This window comes from Nilaparvata lugens, chromosome 2, assembly GCF_014356525.2.
Source record: "Nilaparvata lugens isolate BPH chromosome 2, ASM1435652v1, whole genome shotgun sequence".
Lineage (NCBI taxonomy): Eukaryota > Metazoa > Arthropoda > Insecta > Hemiptera > Delphacidae > Nilaparvata > Nilaparvata lugens.
Window position 1 is genome coordinate 21,498,105 of NC_052505.1, and position 27,853 is coordinate 21,525,957.

Sequence of the window (27,853 nt, forward strand, 5' to 3'; positions counted from 1 at the left end):
TCAGTTCGCCTGTCAGATTGACAGCGTTAACATGCTGGCTAGTCGCTAGTACATCGGCCACACCTGGATGCCGGCTTCAAATCGCTCGTGTGAAACGTAGAGACGCCGCGTCAAGGTCGTAGAAGAAGAGAGCGAATATCACTCAAGGAAAGATTATCTCTGTTGTATTAGTCGACCAGGAGAAGCTCTGTACGCCAGGTGCGCTTGAGCCGTAACTGCGACATCTAGAAGTGAACCAAAGTGAGGATTATTGGGTCCAAATTTTCAAATTCATCTACGGGTACCTTGACAGTCTATCTAGAAGTGATCAAAGTTAGAATCATTGGGTACAAATTTTGAAATTCATCTACAGATACCGTAACTGTCTACCTAGAAGTGAACCAAAGTGAGAACCATCGGGTAAAATCTTTCAAAATTCATCTACAGATACCGTAACGGTATCTATAAGTGAATCAAAGTGAGAACCATTGGGTACAAATCTTCAAATTCATTCGAGGGTCTATCTAGAAGTGAACAAAAGTGAAAACCGTTCGATACATTCATACATATTTCAAAATTCATTTGCGGGTACCGTAACGGTCTATCTAGAAGTGAACCAATGTGAGAACTATCTAGAACCATTAGGTACAAGTTTTCAAATTCATTTAAGGGTATAGAAGTGAACAAAAGTGAAAACCATTGGATACATTAATACATATTTTAAAATTCATGTGCGGATATCATAACGGTCTTTGAGCTCCGTACTGTAAATACCGAAAGGTAGAAATTGAGAGCTCCTCTGCCAGAAGTTGCAAGCTATAAGAAAGTGAAAGGTGCCTCTTTATGTGATTCGACTATAAGTAACATAACTGAATAGCCTACACGTGTTTGTTATGAGTTGTAGCAGAGATTAAATATTTTCTCTGTGGTTTTAGATTGTATCACGTGTGGAGATTACAGTAGACCTACACGTGCTTTGTTTTGAGTTTTAGTCTCGCTTGTGGAGATTAAACTCACTACATGTGATTGTTTTGCTTGGGATCGTGCTTGTAGAGATTACAGTAGGAACCTGTGCTGGAGTCGAGGTTCCAGGAGATTATCTCTACTGAAAGAGGAGGTAGAAGAGTTTAGAAGTGTTCTAGAATATTACTACTTTTTCACTACCTATCTTTTTACGGATATCTACAGAGTGAATAAAAGGTGAATAAAAAGTGTTTGGATTATCATCATGGTCATTATCAGTGAGTATAATTATTTTATCACTTTTCTAATGAACCTATATAGTAGAAGTATAGTGAGGTCCACATTATATAATGGCAGATTTGCAATGGTATAGCTATCCTTGTCTATTATTCAACAAATCGGATAGCGCTATCTCTTTCTCGCTTTGCTCTGTTGCCAGGTCGTCTTTTACAATGTAAAATTAATAATTAATTTGCAAAATATTCAATCTTAATATGAAAAATACAATTTCTTGCTTAATAAAATACAATTTATTATTTTAAACAAGAATGAACAGTTATTTATTACATCAATAAACCTGTATCAGCTACCATCTATAGAAGGCATTGACAAGACAGAGGATCGGCAACGTTTTTCTTCTATCTTTCTCCACTGCCATTATAAGGTGGACCTCACTATAGTAAACAAAGTAGAGAAACTCCTACTCTGTATTGGTGATGTACGTTAGTGACAATTTGTGAATAGAATATGATTGTCACTAACATTGTTTATTTTCCACAAGTCTTCTTCCCGTAAAAGTCTTCTCTGATTGGTTCCCGTGACATTTAATCATGATTAAAATTTAACAGGCTTTTGTGCAACAGAGCTTTAATGATTTCAGGGCACTTTCCATCTGAAGTTGAAGACAAACCTTCTCAGAGTAAATCACTACTTTAATTTATTCAGTAGCCCACTTAGGCCCGGTTGCACAAGAACCGGTTGAATTTTAACCGTGATTAATTTCACAAGAACCAATCAGAGAAGGCCTTTTTGATAAGACGGCTTCTCTGATTGGTTCTCGTGGAATTAATCACGGTTAAAATTTATCCGGCTTTTGCGCTACCAGCACTAATATGCTGATTCTAGAACGTTTAGAACATGAACAATATAATAGCATTTCGGAAAAATTTGATTCATTTCAAATGCGATCGTTTTGAAGGAAAAAATTAATGTGAGTCATGTCTATGACACAAACATAGAAGTAAAGATAAAACAGAATAGACGAAGGTTGTCAAACTTGAAAAACTACCTCAAATAAATAAAAAAATTATGTCATTCCACACAAAATTCTCTTACAACCTTGACCTCAGCCGTTCTTTGTGTTTTTACGATCGACTACAGGATGCCTGCAGCCTCTCCTTCTTCTTCTCCTTTTCCAGAAATGCCTCTCCTTCTCCTACCTCTGTTTGCTTGTTCAAATCAAATTTATTTGTCCTTTTCGCTATTTCCTATCTTTATAATCTTATACAACTTGCAGAGAAATAAAATTAAACTATAGAATTGAGAATCTCTGATCAATCAATCAATCATTTATTTCTTTCCAAAACATACATGAAAATGTACATGAAAAACTTAAAAACTAAAAACTAACGCTAAAACTAAAGCTAGAGAGAAATAGTGACAGTTTAAAATTCATTTTTTTACAGTGAACTCGTTTATACTGTAGCATGCTAAATCTATCAAATATGCTCTCAACGATTCCTATATTTATACTTTATAGCCTGAATCAACTCCTGAATGCAATAGAACAAATTAATTATAATCATGGCAAAGTCAATCAAAATCAAAAATCAAAATTCTTTATTGGTTCTTCAATAGGCCTACAATAACTATACAAAAAAAATACTCTCAGCAAAAATGTAAGAAACCAATCACCTGCAAGGAAAAGTGATTTGAAAACAATAATATATTTCTCTGGAATCCTGGCATGACGATTATGACCTCCAAACTTGAATTTGTAACGAGGAACAAAACAAAATCAAACTTGTTTTTCTTATATCTTTCAGGGGTTCAAGAAGAATTTAGTTCTGAAACTACTGGACTGAATATTTATTCATTCTATTTTGCTTTAGAAGTTATCCATGATTGAAATACTGGGATAAACATATTGACATTATACAGAGTGTTTCAGGGAAACGGGAAATTTTGAAGGTTGAATAATTTCAAGAGAAACAAATCTTCAAATAAAGTTTTTCATATCATTCAATAGTAAAAATAATGCTATTTTAGAATAAATAATACCTTAACATTTATTATTTTGTTGAATATGACATCTTGCAGGTGTATTCCTTTTCTATGCAAACATTCCTGTAGTCTCTTCATCACATTGTCCATGGTTTGACGTAACATTACAACTGGAATTTGAAATCGCTTCTCGAATCTTGGCTTTCAATTCTTCCTTGTTGCAGAATTGAAGGGCAAGATTCGAGAATTCCAGTTGTAATGTTACGTCAAACCATGGACATTGTGATGAAGAGACTACAGGAATGTTAGCGTAGAAAAGGAAGACACCTGCAAGATGTCATCTTCAAAAAATAAATGTTACGGTATTATTTATTCTAAAATAACATTATTTTTACTAGTGAATGATATGAAAAACTTTATTTGAAGATTTGTTTTTCTTGAAATTATTTAACTTTCAAAATTTCCCGTTTCTCTGAAACACCCTGCATTGAAGACTATCGTGATTAATTATTTGGTCTTGGAAGTTATCCCTGATTTGAATACTGGAATGAAGATATCGATGATATTTTATTGGAGATGATCATGAATATTGTATTTGTTAATTATTGAGCTTTTGATTATATGAGATTGATTGATTGGATCTGAAAATCTGAATCAATATTGTTGTATCTCAAAATAGATTATGCATGAAACAGGATAGCGGTATCAGAAATTGTATTACAATGTGAACTTTCATTTTCATTTCCAGCTCCCGAAGAAATGGCTACCAGGAAAACGGACAATTTTGTCAAGAAAAATCTGTTGACAATTTTGACTGTGGGTGGAGTAATAGGAGGAGTTATAGTTGGGTTGATCCTTAAGAACTCTGCAAGTGAGAGGTGAGCTTTAGCAATAGAAGTTTCCTAGTTAAATGACATTTTAAATATAAATTTTTTTCTAGTAAGAGTTTTAAGTGACAAGATTGAATAATTTATCCATCCGGTCCAAGTATTAGAAGATTTGGTATACAAGTTAAATTAAACTACATTGTTAGGGTAACCACTTTAACAGTCGAACTTCTCTAAATCTAAATACCATCTATGAGTTTAGAAATCGTTTCCTGGTGATTCGGAACCCACCAAAAGCGGTAGGTTCACTCATATCTCATCATCATCCGTCTCATTACCCAAGCACAAGCCTGAAGCTCATTTGGGAATCATCCTCAGAGAAAACTTCAATAATTTGAAGTCTATCTTCTTCGTTTTGTTCCGAATGTCTTGTAGCTTAGGTTCAGAAGGAATAAATCAAACTCAGTTCAGTAACGAACTTATAATACTGTAGTATCAAATAGCGTTTGAGCGTAGCGTTCATAGTAACGAACTAGTGTTACTAGCGTTACTAGTATACTAGTGTGGTACTAGTATAGCGTTCATTGTGACGTAAGTTTCTTGAGTGAATCACCAGTGATGGCTTTGCTAATAAGAGTTTTTTGCAAGCTGCTTTAGATGAAGGAAATCCATGGTCAAGTTGTATGACGTAACTTACTGTGATAACTTATTGTGTTTGTTCAATAACGTGACAAAGAAGGACAATAAAGTGAGCACAGCACTCAATTCAAGAGAGAATCCTTTGTATTAAAGGACTCAATCCTTTGGTTACAAAGTTTCAATATTGGAATCTTTTCACTGCTGTGAGATAAGTTTGAATCCATTATAAACTGGAAATTGAATAAAATTGGTATGACTATTGAAGTTTTTGTCAAATGTTATCTATAATATATATTGTAGCTGATACGGCGCTCATTGATGTTACTTGGCAAACATTATTATCAATGAGACTATATCGGAGAAATAACCTGAGGTTCTTCCATAAGGTAATATATTACAAAAATTGTTAGCTGCTAATATGTTAATTCTGAACAAAGAAAAAACCAAAGAAATACCTTTTCGAACTACTAAGGGGGGTAGCTTGAAAATTGAAGGCAATGATATAGATTCTGTAAGTAGTATAAGAGTTCTTGGAGTGGTGATCGACTCTGATCTTTCATAGAAACCACATCTGGAATGCCTGAAAACCAAACTTAATTCAGCAATTTTCATTCTCAGAAACCTCGATGCGCCCAAGATGCGCCCAGTCTCTTGCCTTATGGAGCTTTACACCTGACCCATACTGTGAATGTGGCGAGATACAGACAATGGAGCACTTGGTTTCAAACTGCCCTCTGTTCCCATGTGAGGGAGGATTGCAGGAGGTGCATGCGGCAAGTGATGTGGGGCTTAAATGGATCGAAGGAGTATTACAGAGAATTGACATTTGAGGCAGACCCATAGAGGCCATTCCAAAATATGCAGTAATACTGCATATTATAGCATACTGTCCTTCAATGTACATCTTTGATGTAATTTCTGTTTTGTATTTTTTAAATTATGACAAGTCACTTCTGACGCTTCCACATGCTGGCCCATGAAGCATAAGCTTATATTATATATATATATATATATATATTCTCAGAAAACTAAAGGCTTCTCTGGATTCGATGGCTCTTAAAAGTGTGTATTTCGCCCTGTTTCACTCCCTCCTGAACTATGGAATTATTTTTTGGGGTAATTCTAGCAGTGTAGTGGAGGTGTTTAGACTTCAGAAGTGGGCATTGAGGGTGATGATAGGGGTGTCAATCTGAACTAGTTGTAGGCCCTACTTCAAAAAACTTGGAATTCTCCCACTTCCTAGCATATATATCCTGGAAACAATCTGCTTTTTAAAAAAACACATAAATGAATTCAATACAGGAGAAGCATTTCACCAATATTCGACCAGATACAGGAATAATTTGAGAGATGATGCACACCTCGCTCATACATGGTACGTATGAGCGAGGGGTAAGGAGTTCAGGTATCCGGATGTACATCTTATTGCATCTCACATAAAAGAAAAAAGTCAGGTAAAGCTTTCAGATTTTTATTGAAAAAAGAGCTGCTATCCATATGTGCCTACTCAGTTGAGGAATACAAAGATTTTCACAAACCTCAAGATGGAGGTTTGAGAAGATAGATAACATGTTACTGTTTGATTAATGACAAATTGACATATTCTTATACCCCTTTTACAGGTGGTCAGTGGATGAAATAATAATAAAAAAAAAATTTTTTTCCTTCGTCCTGGTACCCCCAGAAGAAGGGAGTTTATTATAGAAAATATAACAAACAAAAATGAAAAATACACTTATAAAAAGAAATCTTACAAACAAAACAAATGAAGAATAATGAAAAAAAGCAAGAATGACAAAAGATAAGAAGATTCCCTTTCAGTAGAACATTTCAAATATTATAAACCAGACGAATTATAAATTCTCCAAAACCTTCTAAAGAAGGTTTGACTGGAGGAGTCAAGTTTTACATTATATTAAAAAAAAAACCCATAGAAATAGTACATTGATACAATCAATCAGTGATCCCAAAATAATAATTTAATAATAATAATAATAATAATAAAAATATTGACGAGCTTATTAAACTCCAGAACATAGAATGCAATCTATCAACATGAAATCAACAATCTGTCAACAGAGCCTGGATTTTCATCAATCTATAAAAACGAGCTCAACTAAACATTGAATCATCAGTGGAAACTATCTGTAGAGCGTGTTCACGTGGGTTGGCGTAATAGTTGTAGGCTTCATGCAAAAGGAAAATCATGTAGAAAGATTCGATGAATCAATCATTCGTAGAACCCCTTATTTATCACATTGTTTTTTGCTAGTACAGTGTAGGCGGTGAATATTAATCATATTGATCTTGAATTAAATACATCAATTCTCGCCTGGACAGCTATTAATAGATTCCAAGAATATATATCACTTTCTCTCACAGTCTCACTCCTTCCCCTCGCTCTTTTTATATCTCTCACTTTGTCTCTCACTATAACATAATCAATCAATCAATCAATCTCTCTTTCTCACACTATCTCTCACTCTCTCATACACACTCACACACACACTCTCTCTCTCTATCACTATCATTCTATATTTCATTCATTCATTCATCCCATAATTCTAAGATTCAAATCATTTATATTATTTATTTATAATTTTTACAAAGTAGCACTGATTGGGAGAGAAAAACTAAGGATACTCCTTGTACCATTTTTCTCCCAAATTTAGATAACATTTTAAAAGTCCAAGATAGGGTTATGGTTTCACTTTTATAAAATTTAGTCCATTTTCACTAAAAAAACAACGAAAAGTCAAAAAAAAACAACTTAATAAGTTAATCAACTAGTTTTTAACTTATTAAGTAGAGTTTCTTATTTGAACATTACTTCGAGTTATAATTTCCAACCGCTCTAATTCACCACAACCCGGTCGTGTGTTAATGGGAAGGATATTATTTACATCCTTCTGAAAGAATCGACAATTATTTGTTGAAACACCGCCGATTTATGAAGTTACATCACATTATTATATTATCGTTATTCTAATTGCATTTCTATATTTATTCTCATTGATTAATTATATACTTTGTGAAATTCGTTGAATAACTAGCATTATCGTCATTTAATGTAAATTACTGTATAAGCCAGTAAACATTGTAACATTCAAATAAAGAAATCTAATCTAATCTAATCTCCTCTCTGTGCCCTTCTCTCATTGTCTCTGTCTTTCTCTCATTGATTAATTTCTCATACTTTGTGAAAATCGTGGAATAATTATCGTGAATCTCCTATCCCGTAGATTCTTTCCTTCATTATTATAATCTAAGTTTTGTTTCAATGTGCAAGTTGGTGAAGAATTGAAAAGTCGCACACAACCTTTATTTGGACAATTTATTTTATGAAATTGGGATGAAAAGAAGTTTTGGACTGAGTCTGTTTCTTTGTCCTTAAATTGATTGTAAATGATAAATAAATAAATATGTTGAATAATTGATGAGACAACTCAATTGAATTGAAAAAACGTCAATTCTTTCCTTCATTATTATAATCTAAGTTTTGTTTCAATGTGCAAGTTGGTGAAGAATTGAAAAGTCGCACACAACCTTTATTTGGACAATTTATTTTATGAAATTGGGATGAAAAGAAGTTTTGGACTGAGTCTGTTTCTTTGTCCTTAAGTTGATTGTAAATGATAAATAAATAAATATGTTGAATAATTGATGAGACAACTCAATTGAACTCTGGTTCAATAAGAAGAATTCACCCGTTTAACACAAGGACAATCTCTGTTGAATCCTGCGGTTCAATGAAATCTCGATAAGTATTTTCTATTGAGAGAAGATCTTGTGATTTTAGTAATCATTCTTGGAACAAGATGTCTGATAGTGATAGGTTTGAGATTAAACAATGAACAATGTCATGAAAGTGATGAAAGATCATTGTTCTAGAACAATAAACTGCAGCGTGTAAAACTTTCATAGTATGGTGATACAATATCTCATTCAGTATAAAATTAATGAAACGTTATTAGCAACAGCTGCCTTATTAATAGCAATAAGGCAGCAGTGAAATCTAAATGCTGAACCAGAGGTTTCTCATATTAATTATAGAGGGGTCCCGTTATCATTGCAGTGGAGAAAGATAGGAGAACAACCTTGACGATTCTCTTCCTTGCCACTGCCTTCTAAAAAAAATAAAAATAAATAAAGGCCTTTATTGAACAATTGCATGCGTAATAAACATTAGATAGTAATTATTAACAATATTAAACAATATAAATATTAACAATAATAAATATTCATTACATTAAATAAACAGGTACAGGCAAAATGTCGGCTAATTCCCCATGGCATATCGCCGTCTGGGGGAGACCACTGCCTTCTATATGATAGCATAGAGAAACAATAGCGTAAGTAGATATCCCTTTTACTGTTATCTCAAGCCGATTACTGTCGATTATTGTCGATTTTCACTGTTTTGACCGGGTAAGAGGGTATAAATGGTACAATATGAGAGACTACCAGCATCATAAAGCTTCACAGGAAAGAAGTACGTGAACTATAGGCTTGAGATAACAGTAAAAGTTGCGACATAAACGCCCTATACCATGGGATATCTACTTATGATATTGTTTCTCTATGATGATAGCTTCTATATGATACCAGTATATCTGATGTAATAATAACTGTTCATTCCTGTTTAAAATAGTCAGTTATATTTTATTTGTCAAGAAACATATGTTCCAATGATTAAGTAATAAATTTTCATAATTGAGATAAAATATTTTGTTGATCAATTATATTGAGAAAAGATCTTGCAACGTTGCGAAGCTAGAAATGGATGACGCTATCTGCTTTGTCGAATAATAAACAAGGATGAAAAATGTTTACATTGTTAGAAAACGACCTGGCTGGCAACGTTCCGGTGCTAGAAAAGGATAGCGCTATCTGCTTTGACGAATGATAGACAAGGATAGCAACATCAACGCTACTCAACTACTACCGTAATAACGTGGACCTCACTATAGGAACATAGACTATTCAAAATAATGTATTTCATCAAATATATCAATACTGAATACAAAATGTGAATATTTTCGTTTGAGAGATGATTGAAGTTTCATTGAGTGTTTTGAGAGCTCGCGAGTAGTATTTGAACTCTACCAGACAGAAAAGTTTTCTAAGCAAATCATCAGCAAGTGTTTCTAGATTTTAAATCGACTCCGTGCTTAATATTTAAAATCTACCAGACAGAAAGTTTTTTTTTCAATTTGCAATTCTAAAGCAAGCTTGAAGTCTGTGTACAATTTAATCTGTCATGAAGACATGCTCTGTCAGTTGTAGTTAGACTTTATGGGCTATGACGAATTGAAAGTTTTTAGTATTATGTAGTAGCTAACATCACCATTTCTGCATTTTCTATGCAGCTCAGAAGTCACTGCTTGAATAATATTTACAGCTTTGACTTGATAAGAAACCTAGCCGCACTGCTGCGTGTTCAAGACATTGTCATAACAATGAATTTTTTCTGAGATATTATCATGGAGATTTGTTTCGATATTTTTTACTGACCGCATTCCACTACATTCAATAATATGAAATAACTTTTTGATGATGGGTTCATGAAAATTATAGAATCAAAATAATATGTTGGATTGAGAAAATAAGATATAGAATCCTTATGGTAGGTATCAATACATTTTTCTCCTGCGAACGTTACAGTTACCTCATCAAATGGAAAATCTCATGCAATAGAAGGCCAACATGCAGAGAGAATAGGATAGGAATTTAGAATTAAAGAAATTAGCTCTATTTCCAGCTTATCTGCAAATAGATATCCTTCCGTACAGATTTCTGTAACGGATTTTTCATAATTTGAATTTGAATTTATTTCAACATTTACAAAACAATCACAAGAATGATGAATAACTATAAATATTCCTGAGTTGTTATAGAACTCTTATTCAATCCCCCACGAACAATCCCATGTAGGTAAGTAGTTCATTCATTCAGTCGTATGGTCCGACGCCTACACCAGCCTTGAAATTCTTTTCAGGAAATAAAATTAATAATCAGGTCTTAAACCCTCGTCTCCAAAACATAGAGTATCACTTTCAGGCCTAACCTGAAAATAAAAATATTCCGTTCTTCTTCCAGAGTCACTCACAGTTCTATTGTTAGCTGCTTTAACCAGTCTACAGGTCTGTTTGTGGCTTCATGCAGCTCTCTTAGGTCTCCCTCAAAAGAATGGATTGGGCATTCAGCAGTTATGTGGCTCATGGTTTGTGTTTGGCCACACTCACACAAATTTGACTGCTGTAGGCCCCATCTCTTTTGCTCCTGAGCGCATCGCCCTATTCCCGATTGAGAGCACTCCACTCTTTCCTCTGGAGATCAAATCCATGCACTCTTTTAGTTGGATCTTCAACTAGGAAGCTATTTGTGGGTGTATCTTGTGCCCACTTCGATTTCCACCTCTCTCTCATGTTACCACGCTCCATAATCTTTGGGTACATCTTCCATGGGGGATTTCTGGACTTGAGGGTACTTTGTGGAAAGAGTGGTATGTAGTCATCATCAGCAAGCAAACATAAATCATTCTTGCTATACTTCTCTTCTTTAAACGGTTCCACCGATCCAACAAGAAAACCGATATGATACTGCTCATCATAATCAGTGTAATAGGATGATCTTATCTATTTTTTGGGAGGAGGACGTAATTCCTCTGTGATGTAAGTTGTACTCAGTTTCCGAAACAACTTCTTACATCTCTCACCTTCATCTTTAGCCTGTATTATTGAAATAAAGGATAGTCATAAACAAGTTAAGTAGTTTATCTACCTACCTTGAGTCATAAAACATCAATTACAAGTACATTTACCTCGTGTATTATCTATTTATTTATTTCAATAAATCCCAGGGTGCCCATCCCCCCATGGTCCATGTCGCAAATCGTTAATCCCCCCCCCAAAATTTGGCATTCATTTAGGTACTTGAGAACCTTTAGGTACTTAGACTAAAAAAACCTAAAAACTATTTAGGTACTTTAAATTGTATAAGTCCTCCCCATTTTCATAGTTTTTTTTCTTAAAATCCCCCCAAAATTCAGCCTCATGTCGCAACCTGCGACATCAAAACATGCTGTTGGCACCCCTGCTTGTATCCACAAGTTCTACAAGTTCCCGTAATTCAAATTCTACGTATATTGCTGTAATCTGTAGTGATGGAAACAATACTGAATAGAGAATTGTTATAATAATAAAAAAGTACTTTTTATAGGACGATTTTCATGTCATTTTAATGGAGAGTTGGTGTTTGGTTTGAAAGACTTCCTCATGACATATATGATTTTTTTGACAATTAACTATTTTGATATTTTGTCAGATGGACGGGCCGAGAGGTGACAATACATCTAAGTGATAATCATGGTAGCTTTAGATGGCAGTTTCTAGATTTAAAAATGTGTTTGCGAAATGCTTTGTTATGACATGATGATGCTATTTTGATTTTGTCAGATGGACGGGTCGAGAAGTTATGTACGTCCAGTTCGTCGGTGACGTGTTCCTGCGTATGCTGAAGGGCCTGATGATCCCCCTGGTGGTGTCGTCGATCGTGTCGGCGATCGGATCGCTCGATCTGAGCCTGTCGCGTCTGATCGGCACACGTGCCGTCTGCTGGTACCTGTGCACCACCCTGTTGGCGGTCGTAGAGGGCATGCTGCTTGTCAGCCTCATTCAGCCGGGAGTCGGCACACAGAGCGTCCTCGAGTCGTCTGCAAGCATCGGACGTAACATCACTACTGTTGACACGCTGCTAGATCTTGTGAGGTAAGTCATCGGATCATTCGTTCGAGTTGACAAAATTACTACAATTAAGGTACACCATATTTCTTCTTCATGTGTCTCTCCGCTCCCAGACGTTGACTGACTACAGTAAATAAACTGCTACAAGTGTCGATTAAATAAAAGCTAGCAATTGCTGATTCTAATGTCAGGTTGCACAAAGTCCCGTTCAATTTTGAAAATGTATCACTTTAGAACCTCTGCAAAACAAAACTTGTAAATAAAAGTTGGCAATTGCTGATTCTAATGCCAGGTTGCACAAAGTCCCGTTCAATTTCGAAAATTTATCACTTTAGAACCTCTGCAAAACAAAACTTGTAGGAAATTTATTAAGCTTCATTTTCATGCCTCATCACTACAACACATGATGTAGGGGTTGGGATTTTTGATAAGCTCACCTCCAAACTAGTCTCAACAAAGCTGCAAAGTCGAAAATTGTGTTCCAAACATTCCCTCCAAATTCCATTGACAATTGATCTATTGTTGCTGAACAGAAAATTTCACTCTCAGCACTAAAACTGCTGCAATAGTCGTAGGGAAATGCGTAAAATAGTGAAAATATACATCAAATTGAAGATAATTTGATGCTTTATCAGCTCATGACCAGTACAGATTTTTTTCATCAATCGTTCAAAAATTATAATGCCGAAAAGATGAAAAAATTGGAGGGAGAGTTTTTTCAAAAAATGTCTCACCTCCAAGACCGGATATCTCAGAAACTATGGGAGAAATGGAAAAAATGTAAAGGACAAATATTTTTGGTTGTAAGCTTCAATTTTGCACAGAATACAAATGTTCATAAGATGCATAGTTTCCGAGATATATGCGAGAAATGAAAAAATGGTACTTTCAAACCACCCCCACCCCTTTAGCACAGGGGGTAGGGTTGAGGAATTTTGATATGTTAATCCTCTTACTATCCTTAAAAGAGCTGTGGAGTTGAAAATTGTGTTCTAAACTTTTCCCTCTATACCTTTATTTGAGCATTCATTGCCTGGACTATAGTCACAAGATTCTATTTTTCATTCAATCGACCCATAGACTGGCATGGAATTTAAGCTATAGGGTTGAAGCATATATTGGAGCGACGAAGATAGAGCGGAGAAGGAGAGCAAGAGTTGCTGAGAGGGTTCAAAACAATGAATCTAAACGCTAGAGACAAGAGTGTCCCATACTTTGTAACGACGCTCCCACATCTTCAAACTTTCATGTATCAACTGCGAATTCTAATAGATCCCAGATTAGATTTGTTTTGAAACTGTGTTCAAAGAAAAAGTTGAGTGGCATTGGAATTATATATTATGATCCCAAATTAGAATAACTTTGACACTGTTCTCAGAAAAAAAGGTTGAGTTGACATTGGAATTCTATATTATGATTCCAAATTAGAATAGTTTTGATACTGTGCTCAGAAAAAAGGTAGAGTGGCATTGAGATTGGCCACACAGCACGTGAAGAGCGAACTCGTGAATTGTAGGCTGAATAAGTTGAACTAGTTAGTGGAGAAATTGAGAAGAACTTGGATTTGACCCAACAATAATATTACAAGTCGTTTCAGAGGATAAAGAAGAAAACATTTTTGTATCACGAGGATTTTTAGCTTTCAACTCACGGCGAATTTTTAAGGACAGATTAATCTAGTTTTTTATATCTGACGGAATTTATAGTAGCTACTTTATGAATATAAAAATTTTCCCAATAATCTCATTCTTCAACGGGAACTAATCCTGTGTCAGTAGGAATGAGAGAGAAGTTGAGTTTGAGATAGTCAACAGCGAAATGGATTGTCATCTGGCAACAATTATTATTGAGAACATCATGTTGACAAGATTAGTGGATTGTCAACTGGAAGCTCACCTTCCATGTGGAATCATGCTTCTGTCGAATTGAATTTTGCGTTTTCAGAGAATAAAGGGTTTATAATACCCTTTAGAATTTCTAGAGTTATTTGATAATAAAGGGTTTATTATGATTATAATTTCATTTTCAGGAATATGTTCCCGTCCAATATCTTCGAAGCATGCATAGCTCAGGTAAGAATTTTGATTTGAATGTATATTCTTAAATCTAGAATTATTTAATTTATTATATTAAAATAAAATTTATATTCTTAAATCTATAGACTGTCAATATATTATAGAATTTGGAAAACTTATTACATCATTCTCAATTTCAGCTTTCGATTCAATATCTTTTGAATTTTCTGAAGATAGTACTACAGACAAGCTAGTATGTAGCTCTCTTTCTCCTATTTGTTTTTTCCCGTAGCTTTTTTGTCATTCTTGGATTTTATTTTTCTTGGAAAAAGTCTCCTGAACTCATTTATCTAGTTCTGGCTGCACTCATGTGAAAAAATAAAAAAACTGCAAATATATTTTCTCTTCATAGACTTTCAAGAAGAGAATACAAATATTTTTCATGGTCTCAGCTATAATATTATCTCTCTTGTTGATCACTGAAGTTTTTCTTAAACATGAATAGGCCTACAACTGCGATGGCATATCTACATATTTACGATATAGGCTATGCCGGCTTATACACGAGTTCATCATAATATTGGAAATATGATGTGTAGGTTAAATTCAATGAATTTCACAAAATGAAAGATCAGAATGGAAGATTATTGTTCAGAATGAAGGTGAAATGCAATTTGAATTATGATGTAATTCTAGATTCAGGAGTGAGTAGGACAATAATGTTGGGGGAAAGATGGAGAATTGGAAAGTTGGAGAGAGAAAAAAGAACCAATCACAGTCTAGGTGACACATTACTAGCTCCGCCTACTCGGTCTCTCATTGGCCGACAATTACTACTTCTCAATTATGCCACTAGATGGCAGCAGTTACTGGCTTTTTCAACAGTCTCTTCTCCTTCTTCCAATTCTTCAGTAGAGTGTTAATTCAGAGGCACTGAAATTAATCACCTGAATATGTCACCGGCTAGAATAATCTGATAACTGGATTATAATGGAACTGGCCTAAAACAGTCACCCTTCCAATCCAATAGGAAAGCATAAAAAATTATTGTATAGCATAATATTGCAAAGCATAATATATTGTACCCGCGCGAGTAATGATGAAACTCAATTCGCGCGAGTAGGCCTAATTCAGGGATAATAATCTTGAAAACAATAACTATATTAAAATTACTACATCAGAATTTTCCAGGATGGCTGTAAATAAGATATCCTTAGTCAGGCTGATCGCCAATATTCGGAACGAATAGGCACTAGTAGAAGATATTGGAAATCATATTTTAAAAAGGTCAACCCAAAGATAATGTAAACCCGACTACTGTGTTATTCAGTGTAACTATGTTTCAAATTACCTTTTATTCATTATAATTTTTTCAAATTTGTTTTCTCAATCTTTGCAGTACAGGACAGTACTTGTTCCACCAAAGAACGCATCCTTGGAAGGTGAGCAAAATTTTCTATCTTAGCTATTGAAACAGTAAGATGTAATCAATATTGTAACCTATTTCATTCTAAACCAGTCCTGCGAAACCCTCACACAACTTCATCTTCTGAAGCTAAAAAATGTGGCCATAGTGGTGTTGGTGATAAATGACTCTCCGAGAGATATTACGTTTATACAGGGGTCTCTCTCGAAGACTCTCTACAGCCTTCAAACTGTGTAAGGAAAAATCGGTTTTGCCTCTTCATGTTAAAGTAATATCTCTCGAACTAATAAGCTCTCCTCAAACGGTTAGTAGTTTTCTCCCCTGTCAAACGGTTTCCTCACTACGGCTAGGCCCACACCAGTTAGTCAAGACAAGACAAGACATGATCAGACACAATACTTCACATAGTTGCTTAGCACGCAACACACACTGATAAGTCATTGCAATTAGACAAGTCTTCATACGCAATATATGAAGTATTATGTCTGATTATGTCTTGTCTTGACTAACTGGTGTGTGCCTAGCCTAAACAGCATGACTATAATTGAAATCGATTTTTCTTGAAGTGCTCCTAGGTGGTTGAAGATGTAGGAGATATCCTCTCCATTGTAAGGAAAAGGGGTCTGAAGGAAATGTTTGAATACCTAGGTGTCAAAAAGTGGAAATTGAAGCTCCGGAACTACAAAGTTTCTCTCTTTTAAAAATTCGATTGGATTGAACAGACATGATGGTGTCGAACAGATTATGTTTGTAAAGTTGCGTTTTTAATCTGATGGAATTCATAAGGTCGGCAAAAAATCGAACGTCCAAAATCGATGGGTGTGGCTTTATCAGACTAGAATATTATAAAATCGTTCTACAGTATCTGAATCAACACATATCAGTATCAGTTCTACGTCCCTAGTACAGTGAAAATATTATTTCCATGATTTCTTATGGGACTATTCCCATTGAACCCGACCAAGCGAGTACGAATACTCCCATAAGAAGTCATAGGAATTATATTTTCACTATAACGGACACGTTCTCTGATATATGTGGGAATACAGATACTGTATACGTTTATGTAGCCAGCAGTCCCAAACATTAGCCAACTCATGTGAACAAGATTACCGATGGATGAATAGAAGGGTATGTATTACAATGTTTTATTGAGCTATATGTCAATGCTCTCTTTGTACAATACAGTAGCCTAATGAGAAAATAAACAACGCGATGAACCTCCTCAATTACGCCCTCGCCTATAGTGACCTCTCTTCAACCCCTAAACCAAAATAAGTCGGATTTAGTTATCGAATGGACACATTCTCATGCTTTCAACTGAACACTTTATGCACGGCAGGTATTACAGGGGTTGCACTGAACTACAATATTTGAAGTAAATTATACAATAGTTGAAGTGAACTAAAATATTCAAATTAAACTACAAGATTTGAGGTAATAAGCTACAATATTTGAAGTAAGTAAACTGCAATATTCAAAGTAATTTACAACACTTGAACCAAACTTGAAAAAATTTTTTTTATCAAGTGAGCTGTTGGAGAAAACGATATTTTTGAAATCCAATACTCTATTTCTTTAAAGTCATCTTAGTATGTGCCACAGCAGAGAATCGGGTTCGATTCCCGGTCTGGGCAGAATTTTTGGACAGTCTCATTCTTCAAATTTCCTTCTGCTATTCACTTCTTCGGTCAATATTTGCAGTAGCAGAAGTCTATTGGTTCTATTTATATAGCTTTCATTGGATATTTGAAATCATTATTATAAAGAATAGTTATGCATTGATTGGTTTTTAATGACGACAGGTAACATAATGAACTGGGATGTGAGCTCTGAGACAGCCAAGGGCTCCAACATTCTGGGTCTAGTTGTGTTCGCATCGGTGCTTGGAATAGCGATCGGCCAATCAGGGCCAAGCGGCGCTCCCGTCCTCAGGTTCTTCCAATCCATGGGCGATATCATCATGTTGATGACGAATTGGGTCATATGGTGAGTACAACAACAACTACTACTTCTACTATATCAATTCAATCTTATCCAATCTTTTCCAAGTGAATGAGTTCTAGAATATTTTGGATGTTTATACAGTATTTCATAGTCCATTTTTCATTACCGGTAGTTCAAGTTGTAACACTAATGCCCGATTTCACCAAGCTTGGTCAAGACATTTGAACATGGTCAAGCCGATTAAGCTACATTATATTCATAAGTGTGCACTGGAATTACCGATAGTAGCTATTGTCATAGAAGTTCCAGTGCACTTATTGTACGAGTAAATCGTCATTTATGACGAATTGCAGATTGATATATATATTTTTTTTTGGTAGTTAAGAAGTTGATATTGTGGTAATTATTCATATTAAATGGAAAACACTAAGAAATTGTCAAAAAACCACAGATTTATTGATACTTAAAAAGACCGGTTTCGGTTATTACACCATTGTCAATCTCTGATGAACTGAAACCGGTCTTTCCAAGTATCAATAAAACTGTGTTTTTTTGACAATTTATTAGTGTTTTTCATTTAATTGATATTATTGTCTAGATCTCTAGACTTATAACTATTTATCATATTAGTCTGCTAGTCGTTAGCTAACCGTTTTAGTGTTAAAACTTGATGAAACATAGCAGTTTGTAATGGATCAAGAAATTCAAGTCATCATAATCATTCAAAAATGATGATTACCGGTGCACTATAACGATGATTATCATTTCGTCAGTCAATCATTGATTTATGAATCAATCATCTAGGAACAATAATAGTATAAATATCTATAATAAATCAAATACAGTATTGATTTGAATCCAAGCAATATTCTTCTCTTGGTACTGTACTTATATCTTGGAAGCTCATTATTATAATAGCCTATCCCGTAATTCATTCAGTTTAAGATCTGATTGGTCAATTTGGGAAAAGACTTTGTATAAAGCTTAGTTTCTCGGTCGATTTGAATAAAATTTTTCTGCAAAAACATACTTTCGATCAGATTTTGATAACGAAGAAGTAAATTACAATTCGATTTGAATAAAATTTTTCTGCAAAAACGTAGGCCTACTTTCGATCAGATTTTGACAACGAAGAAATAAATTAAATGTCATCTATGTTCCAATAACTCGAGAGTTCAATGCTCTCATTCTCATTTAGCTCTAAAAATATTCATAGACTTTCGCGTGGAATAAAACTCAGCCTACCATAATTGAATGATTTGCATATTCTGATGGCATCAAAGCACTGATGAACACAGCTTATCGACATTTTTATGAATTGGTCATGAAAACTGCTCATGAATTTATTGACATTCATTAACATAAACTGATCGATATCCTACTTATTCTTAGTCACAGCAAACCTCAAGGCAGCTATTTTCCATTTTTTCCAAGGATAAGTTGATTATGTTGAGGTCCTTTTACTACCATACTATATTACTACCATCATTAAGCCAGACCATATTTGGCGTCATTCAAGCGTTTTTTAGGCGTTTTTGTATGTTATGTATGTATAATGGAATTGGAATTGATTTGTGTGTGCCGTGAATCCATTCCTTTCCACTATTAATTTGAACTTTGAATAGAAACAAACTCAGAACATGACCAACAACAGGACAAATCGACGTCACTACTAGAAGGTAAAACGGCAAGACCATATTTGGCGTCATTCAAGCGTTTTTTAGGCGTTTTTCCAGGAGCCATCCGAATCAGCCAATCGGAGAGCTTCCTGCCTTACCTACTCTAAAAACGCCGTCCTGAATACGCCTTAACAATCGCTTTATATGGTTTGGGCTGAAGTGTTTCCACTTTACAAGTTAGTGTTCTTTATTTGAAAATGATTTACAACAATGCGCATATAACTTTATCACAATTATAGCCTACTGCTGTCTGATCTTTTGTTTTCTGTTTTTATTGATGTTAGGTTGTCACCGAAGAGAATTTTCTTTCTGGGGAAGTCAAAGCTTGTCGAGATGACAAGCATCACATTTATTACTACCGTACTAGTAGTTCTGTGAACAGTAGACCTCGCGCAGTTGTAAACCACCGTCTCCTAAGAGTACTGTCCATCAGAGTAAATTCTGTCCTGTCCTGTCGTGTTGTCGAGATAAAAGATTCGGTGTATAAACGAATAATGGCTGTTTGGGTTGTTGTATCGACAATACTGATAATTTGATGTAAACAGCTGTATGCTACTATCATCTAAAGCTTACCCAGTTGAAAGCAGAGAAAATTCGGGAGAAATGCCACTTCAAGTTATCAATTGCATGCCTCACTGCATGCAATTAATAGTCCACACTACATTTTTTTTTCATTAAGTTACATTGAGATATTGAATTGCATGCGTCAATGCATGCAATTTATAATCCACTCGACAGCTGATTTATGATTAATAATTCTATAGTCTGATTTTTACTCTAATATTGGCGTGTGAAGGAGGCTCCTTTTCCTTTTATATTATCCTTGAAATGCAAAATTTCCAAAAACCTTGTATATACATCGCAATTCAAAAAGGAACATACCTGTCAAATTTCATGAAAATCTATTACTGCGTTTCGCCGTAAATTCGCAACATAAAAACATATAAAGAGAATTGCAAAACCGTCGACTTGAATCTTGGACCTAACTTCGCTCGGTTAATGAATCTTAGACCTCATTTCGCTCGGTCAACTACTGTATTGGAATTGAGTTCTGAGTTCTGTATTTTATCCAAATGTTTACAATTTCACCCCAATTACTCTGATGTCTAATTTTGTTTTTTCTTTGATGATATAGGTTATCACTGGTGGGAATTTTCTTTCTGGTGACGTCAAAGATAGTCGAAATTTTTTTTCCCTGGTGAAGTCAAAACTTGTCGAGATGACAAGCATCACATCTATTACTACTGTATTGGAATTGAGCTCTATATTTTATCCAAGTGTTTACAATTTAACCCCAATTGTTCTGATGTCTGATCTTGTTTTTCTTTGATTATATAGGTTATCACCGGTGGGAATTTTCTTTCTGGTGACGTCGAAGATAGTCGAGATGTCAAGCATCACAGAAGTGATGGGGCAGCTGGGGCTTTACTTCGCCACTGTCATGATTGGTCTCCTCTTCCACGGCCTCATTCTGCTGCCCACCTTCTTCTTCCTCTTCACACGTCGTCTGCCGTTCTCCTTCATCGGAAACATGAGTCAGGCGATTGTCACCGCTTTCGGAACGGCTTCCAGGTAGGCACAACTCACACTTACGCCACTCAGGTCGAGAAGAGACTCGACTTGAGTTGAGAGCATGTGTTTCCAAATGGTGACACTCAGACCAGCCGACTATAGTCTTCGCGACTGTCACCATTTGGAAACACATGCTCTCGACTAGAGCCTTATAAAGATCAAATATCAACAATTGCACGGAAACCAAACTCATAGAGCAGATTATTTTCTTTTGGTGTTCATCTTGAATATTTTTAAATTTCTTGTTTGTGCAATTATCTCTTTTCTTCTATTTATATATAAAATATTGTTAATGCCCAATATAGGAATACGATTATGGCATTCAATGTTAAAATAGTATTGATTTATATGTAATATTGTATCCTAGTGGGTATTGTATTCGAGGTATAGAGGTATTGTATTTACTAGTAGTTCTGTGAACAGTAGACCTCACGCAGTTTTCTCATGCACAAGTATCTAATGTCACCTGTTTGAAATCTTAATGGAAATACAGTTCCGTGAGAATATTTCAACCCTGCATAAAAATTAATAATACATAAATTAATACGTCTTCACAGACGGGAGTTGGCAAATCGCTAATGGAAATACAGTTCCGTGAGAATACTTCAACCCTGTATAAAAATTAATAATACATAAATTAATACGTCTTCACAGACGGAAGTTGGCAAATCGCTAATGGAAATACAGTTCCGTGAGAATACTTCAACCCTGCATAAAAATTAATAATACATAAATTAATACGTCTTCACAGACGGAAGTTGGCAAAAGTCCTTAAGTTGGAAAATTATTTTTCAACATAAAAATAAATTTCTCACGATTAAAATTTACTAAGTGTATGTTTTCTGTAATGACCTTGTGTTTGTAGTTCGGCGACTCTACCTGTGTCGATGCACTGCGTTGAGGAGAAGAACGGCGTCGATCCGCGTGTGTCACGCTTCATCCTGCCGATAGGCGCCACTATTAACATGGACGGCACTGCCCTCTACGAAGCCGTCGCGGCGCTATTCATCGCCCAACTGCGAAATGTCGATCTGAGTCTGGCTCACATCATTGGTGTTAGGTGAGATTTTTACATTGCAAGATAAGAACTGATTCCTGAAAATACTTCATGCAAACCTCAGAGCTCTTATTCATACTGAAATAATTCAAACCTCTCTGAGAAGAGTTTTTTCTTTATAACCTGACGATGGTGTGATCATCGAAGCTAGTTGTTGAAATATTTTAGAGTTTTTTGAAACATAAAGGGTGCTTTAAGATTTTTATATTGTTTTATTAATTAAAAATCTGGTGTGGCGCACACTCACACAACATCCTTGCCGTTATGAAAATTGTTCAACAGACGCTAGTGTTCCCGCGCATATCAAATCTAATATTCTAAGATCTGAGACAGCTGGTGACAGGACAATAGCGCTGGAGACACACGAAGTCTGCTATCTCTTCATAGTGAATGATTTAATAGAATCAACAGTTGCCAACAGTTTGCAATTGAATAATCTTCATGCTGAATCTTTTCCACTTATTTTTTTTTGGTTTAAATTGTATCTGAAGCCTGATAATTGGGAATCTAAAATCAAATTTTGCATGGATGGGGCGGTGCTCCTGAAATTTTTACAGATATGGGACTAGTGGCAGTTGATAGAGCTTATCAATGACTATTTTGGGTATGAATTTGATCAAAATCGTTGGAGCCGTTTTCAAGAAAATCGAGAAAACCCCTGTTTTTGACAACATTTTCGCCATTTCAGCCGCCATCTTGAATTGCATTTGATCGAAATTCTTCGTGTCGGATCCTTATAGTGTAAGGACTTTCAGTTCCAAATTTCAAGTCATTCTGTTGATTGGGAGATGAGATGTCGTATACACGAATTTTGTTTTACCTTATTTTTTTTCGGAAAGCAATACTTTCCTTACCTATGGTAATAGGGCAAGGACAGTAAAAAGTAGTCCATGTGAATGAAGTGTTCTTCTCAGAGCTCTATTAAATGAAAAACTTGCTGAGAATAGCTCTATTATAAAATGCAAAACTCTCTGAGAAGAGCTCTCTCAGAGCTCTGTTATATTCAAACCTCTCTCTTTGAAGAGTTATCTCAAATCTTTCAGAGTCTAGTCAGAGTCTAGTCAGAGCTCTATTATAAGCAAACCTCTTCTCCGAGAGATTTTCATGTTATAGAGCTCTGAATAGATAAGATGTGTATTGATAAAGTATTCATTCAACAATAACATTCTTCTTCTTCTTCTTCACTTCAAGGATTATATTTAAACCTCTCTGAGAAGAGCTCTTTCAGATCTCTGTCTTGTCAGAGCTCTATTGTATGCAAACCTTTTCTAAATAAATTTGTAATAGAGCTCAAGAATATTGATCATGCATTCAACAATCGATAACAGGAACACATAAAAATCAAATCAAATCAAATAGTGAGTATAAATTTTGGAAATAATTTACTAGAAAAACTAATGCAAAGGGAAAAACCTCAAAGCAATTGAAACTCAAGTAACCCATCATCGAGTTACTTGATCTTGAGGAAATATATTATAATACAATCAATACCTCGATTAATTGTCATGAAAATAATCAAATATACTCTAGACATTTTTCCATATTTCGTGTCTGGTTGAAGACAAGGGTATTTGCTGGGACGGGAGTAAAAAAAACGGGTAGTCAAGTGGCTCAACCCGCAAGAACCATACATCAGGCAGGTTTCCTTCCCAAAACAGGAGTTAACCCTCAGATGAGTGCCGTTACCGACAGGAGACTGGTACTAATCACCACGAGTTAACTTTTTATTGAGCTCTAACTTACTGTGGACAATTCTGGAATCATATCTTGCTTCATTTGATATTTGGTTATTCTGCTGTTGAATTGATTGTATTGATTGTTGTAGTATCTGTTATGCAGTACAATAAAACTCATGCAAAGAATACAGTATTATTATGCTGTATTTTCCTGTTAAATTCCACGACAAATTAAAATCATATCTTGCTTCATTAAATATCATTTTTCTATTCTGTTTTTGAATTTGAAGAGAAGTTTCATTGATCTCTCCATTGTTTTTGATTTAGTATAACGGCGACCCTAGCAAGTATTGGAGCCGCAGGCATTCCTCAGGCTGGCCTTGTAACTCTGGTGATGGTACTGGATACAGTCGGTCTGCCTGCCGAAGATGTCACGCTAGTCATCGCCATCGACTGGATCTTGTGAGTTCAATCAATTCCGTCAAAATTGATTCAACAATCAATCATCACAATGCGCATGAACCGCATTCTCAAGGATATAGTTGGAAAGAGGAAGAAATATCCAATGAGGTTCATATGAAACAAAATATAATTTGAAATTTGCAATAGAATTTATAGTGAAATTCTCTTATATCGACCTTAGTTTTCGAGATCTATAGAATTTTCGATACTTTTGAAAACTCCAATAACTAGAGAACTATCAGTTACAATCTAATTCTTAAGACATGGTTGGAAAGAGGAAGAAATTTCCCATGAGGTTAATATGAAACAAATTATAATTTGAAATTTGCAATAGAGTTTCTAGTGAAATTCTCTTATATCGACCTTAGTTTTCGAGATCTATCGAATTTTCCATACTTTTAAAAACTCCAATAACTAGAGAACTATCAGTTACAATCTAATTCTCAAGACATGGTTGGAAAGAGGAAGAAATTTCCAATGAGGTTCATATGAAACAAATTATGATTTGAAATTTGCAATAGAATTTCTAGTGAAATTCTCTTATATCGACCTTAGTTTTCGAGATCTATCGAATTTTCGATACTTTTGAAAACTCTAATAACTAGAGAACTATCTGTCACAATCTAGTACTAAAGAAATGGTTGGAAATGTTTGAAAGAAATGAAGGAAGAAATGTTCAATAAGATTCATATTGTTAATAATGTAATGTTCAATAATGTAATTTTCTGATAACTTGCTACTATGAATTATTTCCCACAACTTACTCTCTGCAGAAAAATATTCCACATAATTATAATATCTTCTATTCTGGTAGAAACTAGTTTATGTTATGACTGGTGAAGTAGGACATCGTACTAGTGTCATCTGGTTGGGTATAGACGTGATCTTCTCTCAGTTGATACAGAAATTCAACTGGACCTTTAACTCAGAATTTCTTTTCTTAAGCCAGTTACACTCATTGATTTTTAGACGGTCAATTTTTGCCGCCCTTATGAAATCGAAATCTAGCAGATTAAATAGAACTTGACAAACACATGATAACATCATCTGTTTGCCAAGTTATGTTCAATCTAATCACATTTATAAGGACGGTAAAAAATTCGTACGACCAAAAATCGATGAGTGTGTGTAACACTAGACTTATAGTTTATTATTGTAGTCTATTTCTATTTGTATCAATTGATTACTTTGATTTCTCAGGGATCGATTCAGAACGACCGTGAATGTCCTTGGGGATGCCATAGGAGCCGGAGTGGTCAATCATGTAAGCAAAGACGAGCTGAAACTGATGTCAGAAGTATCTATGAAGATGAAAACTATGAACGGCGAAAGCGAACCACAAATTGAGAGCAATCACTTATAGATCACAATCACAAGATTCTCTTGAGAAATTTGGGAGAATAAAGCCTCGTAATGTATTTTACAGGAAAACATTATTTGAATAATATTAATTGGTTGACTCAAATCTGATGTTACACGATTATACTACTGATTTTCTAAAATCGAAATACTACATAGAATAATTAATTAAATAATACGAGCAGGTGTTACGCAAGGATCTGTTAAGAGCACTGAGATTGAATTCAGTTTTATGGTTCTTTGCTATTATTGAAAGTATTAACTACTGTAATAATTCACATTGGAAAAACTATATTTGATTGGGCTTCTATCTCAAGTAAAGATAAATTGATTAACCTATAATATAATGAAGGAAAAAATTGGCTTATACACGTATAGGAAAGGAAATTCACGAATGACGCGCATCATCACGTCTAAACTACTGGACTTATTAACTTGAAATTTCGCATAAAGATTCTTAATTTACCGAGTATGGTTATAGGTCTATTTAAGATTACTCAACATTTCAGTTCTAAGTTTGTCAAGATTTCAGTTCTAAGTTTCTCAAGATTTCAATTGGAACCTTGCGAAGCACAGGGTACCTGCTTGTTGCTTAATATATATGGAAATTGGCCTATAACTATCCTTGGTAAATAAGGAATCCTCATGCAAAATTTCAAGTTAATCAGTTCATCAGTAGATACGTGATGATGCGCCATCATATGTTTTGTATCCCGCAAATGTATAAGACAATTCCTTCCTTACAGTATAATAGTACATATAGATCACGGTAACATTATTGGGATAGTATATATAACTCGAATAGACAAATAATAAATATTATCATTCCCCAACTAATGTCTTCTATTTAGTTAGAAAATGTTACGAGAATATTGACCAATTACAAGTCCCTTTGAGGGTCTTGCTGTAAATATTACCTTATACACTCTAGATCTCCACACTTGATATAGGTTCTAATCTTATTTCATAATCCAATATGACATTAGAATTAGCTGCTACTTAGCTCATAAGTATAACAAAACTTATAATTTTTGTGATTACAACAATTTTTATTTCATGTTTTGTCTCTTACCTATTATCGGAAATAAATAAACTCTTGAATAGCACAAGTTCATAATTCATTTTCCTATAATCACTTTATCTTGAGCTGATCCAATTTTTGTTTCAATAATTGGAATATATAAATGAATTTAACAACATGGGAAATAAAACTGACGTACCGGCGTAGCCTGGCTGTTCTAGAGCAAAAATTTCAACATCAGTCGCTGAACCGGCATTGATTCTCTCGTTTCTCCATGCAAGCCACATGGAGCGTTCTTCCAGGCATTTTCCAGACTAGTCGGCAGAGCAGGAAGGTCTCCGATTGGCTGATTGAGTTAGCGTTAATATGATCAGCTAATAATCAGTCAATCAAAAAGCTTCCTGCCTTGCTGACTCGTCACCTGAAAAAACGCTTCATATGGCTTGGTTCTTACTTGTTGATATACTCGCATTCATTCCAATAAATTACATTCGGGGTTGAACGATCAGCTGATTTATCTCCGTTTAAGGGTCGCTTTCTCCAAAAATGTTGAACTGAAATTATTCTAGTTTAAACCAACAGCTGACTCTATTGAAACACATCATATAAATGCTGTCGTTTCAACTGGTTTAAGATAATAGTTGAACCAAATTTGGAGAGAGCGACCCTAAATGGTGCATATTAATTTTAGAAACTTACAGGCCACTCTCTAAATACACATTTTGAGGGTCGCTTTCTCCAAAAATGTTGAACTGAAATTCTAGTTTGAACCAACAGCTGACTCAATTGAAACACATCATAATAAATGATATCGTTTCAACTGGTTTGAGTTAATAGTTAAACCAACTTTGGAGAAAGCGACTCTAAATGGTGCATATTAATCTTAGAAACTTACAGGCCACTCTTTAAATACAGCGAGTGGTTCCAGAGATTCCATCTAAGTTATAGCATAGAGAAACAATAGCGTAAGTAGATATCCCATGGTATAGGGAATTTATGTCGCAATTTTTACTGTTATCTCAAGCCGATTACTGTCGATTATTGTTAATTTTTACTGTTTTGTTGGGGTGAGAGTGTATGAACGGCACAATTTGAGAGACTACCAGCGTCACACAGCTGCATATGAAAGAACTATGAATAATTGTGAACTATCGGCTTGGGATAACAGTAAAACTTGCGACATAAACGCCCTATACCATGGGATATCTACTTATGCTATCGTTTCTCTATGGTTATAGTGAGGTCCACGTTATATGGCAGTGT

At 34.9% G+C, this 27,853-nt stretch overlaps 1 protein-coding gene across 1 annotated transcript; it reads left to right on the top strand.

Moving 5' to 3' along the window:
• LOC111046138 (excitatory amino acid transporter 1) lies at positions 1-26,674 on the top strand. The gene is made up of 10 exons (XM_039420775.1): positions 1-1,220; positions 3,914-4,043; positions 12,089-12,400; positions 14,406-14,448; positions 15,791-15,833; positions 17,623-17,806; positions 20,782-21,015; positions 21,881-22,075; positions 24,076-24,210; positions 25,411-26,674. Exons 1-10 carry the CDS (start codon positions 1,208-1,210, stop codon positions 25,571-25,573), a joined length of 1,452 nt encoding a protein of 483 aa, XP_039276709.1. The 5' UTR covers positions 1-1,207; the 3' UTR covers positions 25,574-26,674.
• The last annotated feature ends 1,179 nt before the right edge of the window (positions 26,675-27,853 follow it).

Excerpts from the sequence above, each read along its gene's own strand:
- LOC111046138 (XM_039420775.1), top strand. Across the intron at positions 14,449-15,790 it reads TCGAAGCATGCATAGCTCAG|TACAGGACAGTACTTGTTCC; the intron begins GTAAGAATTTTG and ends CAATCTTTGCAG. Across the intron at positions 15,834-17,622 it reads AAAGAACGCATCCTTGGAAG|GTAACATAATGAACTGGGAT; the intron begins GTGAGCAAAATT and ends TAATGACGACAG.